Genomic DNA, 8210 nt, shown 5'->3' on the forward strand with positions numbered 1-8210 from the left:
ATAACTGGAATTGCAAAATATTGTCTTCAACAACAAACAAATAAGAATGGTGTTCAAATGAAGGGGTGCTGTGTCCAGTTATGAAAAAAGAGAAGTTACAACCCCTGGGCTAATCAGAGCTGATATTAAAGTGAGTGAGTGGATGTGAGTTAATGGGTTATCTGTTATCTTTGACCTCTGAGAGTGGATGGGGTTCAGAATTCCATGTCAGAGACTGGGACTATCCTAGTTTAGGTTGTCATAGATACTGGGGGCAGGGGGAACAGGAAGCTTGGGCTTCTTCTTTCTGTTGGATTGGCCTACTAGACTACTCTGGGAGCTACTGCCCCCTCCACTTCCACTGCCGCCCCCTCCTCCTCCTGTGCTGTTTAGGCCAAGAGACGTCTTCTTCTTCTTCTTGGGCTTCTTAGAATCTGAGTTGTTGGTGCCTGGTAGAGAGATCGAGAGCAGGGGATGAGATGAGACCAACCTCCACTGTATGAATGTACAGAATGTGGACCTGAATTTGGTTCTCTTACTGGCTTTGGAGGAGGCTGAATCGGAGGGGGAGATGTCTGAGGATCCATCCCACTGTAGGCGACTCATGAGAACCTGTCCGTCTGAGGCGTCGTAGCAGTCACTCTCCACCATCGTGTCTGCATCGGGCAGAGACGCCCTGACAGAGACAACAGCCGCTCAGACCAGCCACAGACAGCAGCAGGACACATGGTGGAGCCATTCAATCTGCCATACAGAACACCTACTGTAGTACACACCCAGGCCATACAGTTGGCCCCATGAGTGCTCATACAGTAGCTAACTAACATAGTCCACCCTCAATGATAAGGCCTGTCCATCTAACTGGCACAAAACATCCACAATAAATACATAGTCATTCAATACAACTCCTCAAGCAAACACCTGTACATTTAGGGACACCACAGGCACCAGTCAAGATCGAATATATCAGTTCTAGGAATAAACCAGTCAGAACCAATGGAGGCCTGAGGGGCAGGGGAGGGGCACACTCACGCGGACGGCCCCAGGAGGAACACCCTGACGGCCCTCCTCTGTTCGTCCGTGTGCTGGGGGCACCGCTGGGACCTGGCAGGGACACAACGTGGCATTACAAACACCTGAGAAACACCTGCCCACAATGCACAGTGGCCCCGCCTACCCAGGGCCACGGCAGAGACAAGAGTGGGAGAGAGACAGAAACAGACACTGCCAGTGACCAATCAGATGATGGGTCAGGTGTCAAGAGTTTGGAGGTTAGAGATTAATGTTTGCTCACTGACAGTGTCCAGTTAGTGTCTCACCACGTACGGCAGGCAGTGTCCAATCAGGGTCTTACATAGTCCAATTGGAAAATATCTGTTTTTAGTCCAATCAAATATGAATTGTTTTACTAATTTTACACAATTTGGTATTATACTGAACAAAAATATAAAACTCAACATGCAACAACTTCAACGGTTTTACCAAGTTACAGTTCATAGAAGGAAATCGGGCCCTAATCTATGGATTTCACATGACTGGGCAGGGGCGCAGCCATGGGTGGGCATCCTGTAGGTCCACCCACTGGGGAGCCAGAATTAGTTTTATCCCCACAAAATGGCTTTATTACAGACAGAAATACTTTTGTGGTGTGGAGGTCCTGGGCTGACGTGGTAACACGTGGTCTGTGGTTGTGAAGCCGGTTGGATGTACTGCCAAATTCTCTGAAATTACGTTGGGAGGTAGCTTATTGTAGAGAAATAAACATTCAATTATCTGGCAATTGCACGCTCCCTCAAAACTAGAGACATCTGTGGAATTGTGTTGTGTGACTAATCTTTTATTGTCCCCAGCACAAGGTGCACCTGTATAATGATCATGATGTTTAATCAGCTTCTTGATATGCCACACCTGTCAGGTGGATGGATTATCTTGGCAAAGGATAAATGCCCACTAACAGGGATGTAAACACATTAATACACACAAGCTTTTTGTACGTATGGCACATTTCTAGGATCTTTTATTTCAGCTCATGAAAAATGGGGCCAACACTTTCGATGTTGAGTTTATATTTTTGTTCAGTATACATTTTTTTTAAAGAAAATTAGTCAATAACTGAGCCCAATCATCTAATAAATACTGTATGTTAAAGGAAATGGAAAATAATTGAGAATCATATAGAGTTGCCACTTGTGTACCCCAAAAATCAGTCCCAACTACACATGATCACAACACACCAATAAAACTGATCATGTTAAAGGTCTCACAGAAACAACATGCAGAACAGTAACCATGAGTGTCTGTTGGCAACCTCCATAATGGAGTTGGGCCACAGGTTTACCACTTGTCCGGAACACACGTCATTCAAGTCACGGAAGACCTTCCTGGCTAGCTAGTTTAACAAACACCTCTGAGAACCTGGTAAGGTCCATACTAAGGGGCAGGCTGAGGGATGGACACAGGACGTACTGACATTGACATCAAACTTCCAGGAAGATGTCTGTCTGACACAGTACAACCCTGAATGGCTCATCATGATCATAATCAGCAACTTTGACTCAAGCTAACATCTAGTGCCAGCGCTTGAAAACAAAAAGTATTAATGAGTTTGTGTGATAAGGTATGAGTGTGCACTCCATGTGGCTGATAGGACATTAGGTGGAAATGACAAGACTATTAGAGGTGCATGTGCTGTGTTTGCGTGCAGAGGAATCCCTACCTGGTGCACATCTTCTTGGTGTGCTCCGAGATCACTCCACATTGCTGCAGACAGGGGGCAGTGTAGTTAGAGACAAGCCAGTCATACACACTGCTGATAAATGTCTTGAGATTTTAGATATGATCCAATACAGTTAGACTTGTGGATGGATGGTAGAATGGATCAATTAAAATGACTCACTGTTGTCAACAGAGACCTCAGTTCGTCAGGGCCTAAAGTTTCGTAATTGATGCCAGTGTTATAGTTGTACTGCAGTGAGGAGAGAGAACGATAAGACATCAACACACTAATAGATATGTAGGTGTGAACCATCAGAAAAATGGATTCTGGTTACCTTGTATGGATCTGCATTGACACTATTACTAAGCTCCCCTGAAAAAGAGAACAGCATATGATCTATCAGTCTACTTGCCGGACTCCCAAGGACACAGATGATGCACACAACCACCACCAACCATGAAATAAAGTAGTGATTACATTTAGTACGATATCCACAATATTACATGTCACAAACAATTGATTCCTATGTCTGAGAAAACATGCGTAAAATGTACAGTTTATGATGGGATGAAGCAAAGGTCTCTCTGGCTTTTGACCAGTGAGGTAAGAGAACATAATTGATTATTATGTGCGTGCTGCAGTAGCAAGCATATTTATGCATAAAGCATAAGGCAAAATATATTTTAATGGTTTAATCAATCTGTGATTGAAATTGAGCAGCACTTTAAGGGCCAAAACCACAAATGACAGGTCGATCAAACTGGTGTGGATTGAGTTCAGGTCATTTATTACATAGGAACATCCTTGACGCTCCATAGAAGATAGCAGCACCGTTTCATTTCAGCTCCATTTAAAGAAACAGGGACAATCAGGAAATCAAGAATCAATGAAGACATGATACAAAACGACAAAAACAAATGCAAACAAAGGCGTGAATATGTCAAGTAGATAATGGATAGGATAATGCACAAGAGGACTTGTTGAGTCACCTGAGAGACTAAGAGATAAACAGCTGGTCTGCTTTAGAGACATGACTGTAGTCTATCATTACTGGGACCAGACTATCATCTGACATGATTTTTTCACTCAAGTGTTGAACTAGTTAAACAATACATAACACAATACAGAAAATAAATTGATATATTACATACAAAGAACTGAAAACTGGAGGCTGAACTGTGATTTATTGCACACAATTGTCAGCTTTCTGTAAGTCATTCTCAGCTCATTAACTTTGCACCATGATCCATGTCAAATTAAAATCATCAAGCAAACAGGAGACTGTGGAGCATGAAGAGTCGGCCTTTGCCTTATATCTTAATTGCTTATCCTCATCTTCAATGCTGCTTCTGATCCTTTTCATACTGTCCTACGTCTGTATTCTGCCAACATTGTGATCCTTTTCATACTGTCCTACATCTGTATTCTGCCAACATTGTGATCCTTTTCATACTGTACTACGTCTGTATTCTGCCAACATTGTGATCCTTTTCATACTGTACTACGTCTGTATTCTGCCAACATTGTGATCCTTTTCATACTGTACTACGTCTGTATTCTGCCAACATTGTGATCCTTTTCATACTGTACTACGTCTGTATTCTGCCAACATTGTGATCCTTTTCATACTGTACTACGTCTGTATTCTGCCAACATTGTGATCCTTTTCATACTGTACTACGTCTGTATTCTGCCAACATTGTGCATTTGACCTGGATTTAAGCAGCAGACTCCTTCAATGGCCATCTATCGTGAAGAATCCAGAAGGCCACATTAACATTCTCAATAGAGGATTTTGGAGACACCCTGGGTCTCTGCTAAGGTTAATTTCAGGAATGAAAGTTCAAACTCCAGGCACTCTTTTCCTGATATACTGTCCCTAAAACGGCAGGGGTCTTTCCCAGATTCTTCTCGGGTTGACCTTTGACCCTACATTGAAGTGGGGGAGGGCATTATAGAGCTGGCCTGGCAGTAACCAGCCCCTTCTGATCACCGAGGAAATGCATCATCTCTCAACAGCACGCATGGAGCTTCCTGATCTGCAACAAAGCTTTGGCTCCAGCAATGCTGAAACGACCAGAGTGTAAAACATCCCCAACCATTCAACCAACTACTCTAAAACTTTCACGCACACAAACACACACAAAGTAGGGCCATAAATTGGGTGTATTCAGGAGTGGGCTCTATGTTTGATTTCACCAACACACTTCCATTTCAAGGCTACAGAGACTCTGGACTCTAGAACTTTCCCACAACTCCCAACAAACAAAATACCATGAGACCACATATAATATTCTGTATATGCATTATATAAACATAATGTAATTTAAGTATGAATATCAGTAAAATAAAATAAATGCTGATTGGGAAATTATATTGACAAATGACATTTAAAAAAAAGGGGCAATATGCAGTTGCTACATCATTTTAGGATTTATAAATGTAATGATATGTACCCATTGATTCTTTAAGAATATAACTTAAACTGTTATACCCAATCAGAACTTGTTGTTGTACTCCAATGTTTGTTAAAAAACACTATACAGCCTCAAAACTATAACTTTGATATCACAATGGTCAGTCCTTGCATCCATAGCTCTTTCTATTAATTTGAGTGGTAAAACATTTCTAGCACAATCTCTCAGCTTTTTACAGAATACAGGTGTGGCGACGATGCCTTGTTATTGTTTTAACTGCTGATTGCCACGAAGATTAAAAAATAAAAATGCCATTCTAATCATGTGTTTCAATTGGAAAATATTTACATTCCAGATGGGAAATGTAAATGACACACAGCTTATAGTTTGTCACTTAACCTGCATCTTACATGGGTTCTAAGAGGTAATGTTATACTCACCATTTTTATGCTTTACAGATTTTGATCTTCTTGGTGAATTTGGATTCTAAGGAAATAATACACAAAAAGAGAAGAACTGTCAATTTAGATTCACACTTATCTAGATGAACATATCACAAACAACTAGTGAAGCATGCAACAGGAAAAGTGAAGCACACACCCCTTGATCCAATTGAATTTGTAAAAAATGTTTTTTAAAATGTTCATCCTTGCCATGCTTGTAAGCAGAAAGTAGGGCTGTGACAATACCAGTATGGCAAAAATTCAAACAAAGCAGAGCAAACTATTTGGTCCTTTAAAAAGTTGCTTTTTGTAAAATTTGCACTTTAGCTTGTAAAATAAATAAATGTGACTGGATAACAACTTAATGATGTTTGTTTACAACATTAGAGTCTGTTTTCCTAAACAAGTTTCCTTGCCACGACACTAACGAGTAATGCGATACTGGTATCATCCTGGCCCTAGCAGAAAGGACAGATACCAGAAATCCTAAAGGTTTTTTTTATTTTGTATCTATTGGCCCCCTTGCAATTACATGTGGACAAAAACACAACATACAAAACATTAATAAATATCTCCACAGCAATGAAACTTACCAAAGGTATATGTTGTTTCAAAGAATGTAAAAATACCTTATCTGACTTTCTCTTCTTAGCTGTAGAGGGAAAATAGAGGGGTGTAAGACAAGCATAGATGTGCTTGTTCAGCTAAAGTCACAAAAAAACATTCAGACAGGGATTCACACTTGTTTTATTCTCACCTTTTTTTTCTGAGCCATACGACCAGTCATTGTCATTGACGTCATCATTGTCTTCCTGATCACTCTCTGATTTGTTGTTCATGTTGTTACTGCTTGCTATTCTGTAGACCAATATCAAGAAAATTATCAGAATTGCCCAATCACTTGAGGAATGTATTGGTTTGTTTTCTTTGTCACATTGTAGTGTAGTGTCCACTGTCCATGTCCAGTGCCCCTTGCTGACCTGCGGTTGGCGATGCGGCTGCTGTTGCGCCCCATGCCCAAGCATTTCTCCAGATGAGGGGCAAAGCGGGACGCAGCAATGCTCCGGTTGCAGTTGGGACACACACACTCCTTGTTTTTCCACTGATTGTACACTTGCCCGAAAATGTCCACTCCTGGTTGGTCAACGATTTCTACGGAGCAAGGCGAGAACATACATGAAAGAAACTAACAAATTAAAGGCAGAGAAATGAACCAGATAACCAGACCCAGGAGAAAGCACTCTGGTCCTCACCGAAGTCCTTCATGCTTTCTTGGTCCGTGTCATCCAGGAAGAAGTAGCCCTGTTTGACAGCACGATGCACCTCGAAACACAGGCCCAAACAGGCGTCCTCCACCAGGTCCGAGTAGATGTCCTGAGCCAAGGCCTGTGGTGGACAGCAAAGAATAAAGTCACAAAGGTCACAAAGGAAAGGAAACTACATGAGCAACTTCCTGTTTTAAAGCAGGACAACTACCACCAAACATGATAGGATGGTTTAAGTGTAGTCCACTACTCACCTCTAGCTTGGTGTTGTCCAGGCCCGACAGAGACATATCCTCCATTTTCATTTGCAAAAGTTTAAGGGCGAATCACTGCCTTCTACATGGCACAGCTATGGGGGACAACAGAGCTGAAAACAGGAAATACACACATTTAGTGATTTAAAATAACTCAGTCATTCAAACAATAAAAAATAAGTGATGAGAAAGAGATTATCCATTTGTTGGACAAAACCCAACAAAAGTCCCAGTGTGAGACTGAATCAACACTTACAAAGGAGCACCAATACTCAGTTGAGACCTCTTCTTCGCTAATAGTTGGCAGAGGTGACTGCCTGATATTGTTTTGGTTAGCTGTTGAAACAAATAAATTTTCACTGAATTAGTAAATTTGGTGTTGCGGCTACACACAAGACAGAACCAGAACAATTGTATTGTCTAGAGACTAGAGTGAGCATTAAGACACGGCTACTACGTGTTAGCTTGCGCTAACGTTCGATATTAGCTAGGATAGAACGCAGTTACAACTGATAGACAGCAAATTAGCTATCTAGTTAGCAAAACAAATATTTTCCTAATCTGCTACCGATATAAAAACATATAGCTAACTAACAAATCAGCTCATTGCACATAATCTTACTAATACGGGTACGTACAATTATTTCAATTATTTCTTTACAGAGAATATCATACTGGTCAGCTCGCACTCACCATCAACGACCAATCTATGATTGAACCGTTACAGTTTAGCTGGACATTGACAAGATATTATTTTGCTACATTGTATCTAGCTAGGATGATACATGTTGATGTAGCTATTAGCTAGTCATTTAAATGTGATCCACAGAGCAGTCAAAGGGAAATAAGAAAATGTAAAAAGAGGCTGCCATTTTCCTTCCAAACAGACGTCACTAAACGATCACCGAGGTTCTCCGTGCCGTTTTACTTGGCCTAAAGTCGGGGAAAAATGGCAGAGAAAGGAAATGAACTTCGAATCAAATCAAGTGACTGACTTAAGTTCATACATTTAATGTTATAATTGGATATTCAAATAATTAAATAGGAAAAAAAACCTCGGCTGTCTGGATCCGCCCCCTCTCGCGAGTGGCCATTTATATTATTGACGGAAAGGGAAGAGGTGAAATAATCACGGT

The 8210-nt window shown here is 41.1% G+C and overlaps 1 protein-coding gene across 5 annotated transcripts; it reads right to left on the reverse strand.

The window, feature by feature from the left end:
* Nucleotides 1-217: 217 nt before the first annotated feature.
* On the reverse strand, nucleotides 218-8179 carry LOC135555303 (ataxin-7-like protein 3). 5 transcript variants are annotated; one of them, XM_064987637.1, is made up of 15 exons: nucleotides 8130-8179; nucleotides 7768-8007; nucleotides 7331-7410; nucleotides 7075-7187; nucleotides 6809-6941; nucleotides 6536-6707; nucleotides 6313-6413; nucleotides 6185-6207; nucleotides 5553-5598; nucleotides 3030-3067; nucleotides 2876-2944; nucleotides 2696-2739; nucleotides 1012-1083; nucleotides 519-655; nucleotides 218-428 (listed from the first exon to the last, which is right to left on the reverse strand). In XM_064987637.1, the coding sequence occupies exons 4-15, from the start codon at nucleotides 7123-7125 to the stop codon at nucleotides 226-228; spliced, it is 1089 nt and encodes a 362-aa protein (XP_064843709.1). In that variant the 5' UTR covers nucleotides 7126-7187; nucleotides 7331-7410; nucleotides 7768-8007; nucleotides 8130-8179; the 3' UTR covers nucleotides 218-225. The 5 variants fall into 5 exon arrangements, with proteins under 5 accessions (XP_064843709.1, XP_064843708.1, XP_064843710.1 ...); XM_064987636.1 differs by having other exon boundaries at nucleotides 6149-6207; XM_064987638.1 differs by lacking the exon at nucleotides 1012-1083 and having other exon boundaries at nucleotides 6149-6207.
* Nucleotides 8180-8210: the final 31 nt, after the last annotated feature.

Source organism: Oncorhynchus masou, chromosome 15 (genome assembly GCF_036934945.1).
Source record: "Oncorhynchus masou masou isolate Uvic2021 chromosome 15, UVic_Omas_1.1, whole genome shotgun sequence".
Taxonomy (NCBI): domain Eukaryota; kingdom Metazoa; phylum Chordata; class Actinopteri; order Salmoniformes; family Salmonidae; genus Oncorhynchus; species Oncorhynchus masou.

Bases quoted from the DNA above. Each gene is read 5' to 3' on its own strand.
- LOC135555303 (XM_064987636.1), bottom strand. From the start codon at position 7,125: ATGAAAATGGAGGATATGTCTCTGTCGGGCCTGGACAACACCAAGCTA. The intron at 6,208-6,312 runs GTGAGAATAAAA...TTCCCTCTACAG, and splicing joins GTATGGCTCAGAAAAAAAAG to CTAAGAAGAGAAAGTCAGAT. The intron at 1,084-2,695 runs GTAGGGATTCCT...TGTCCCTGCCAG, and splicing joins ACCAAGAAGATGTGCACCAG to GTCCCAGCGGTGCCCCCAGC.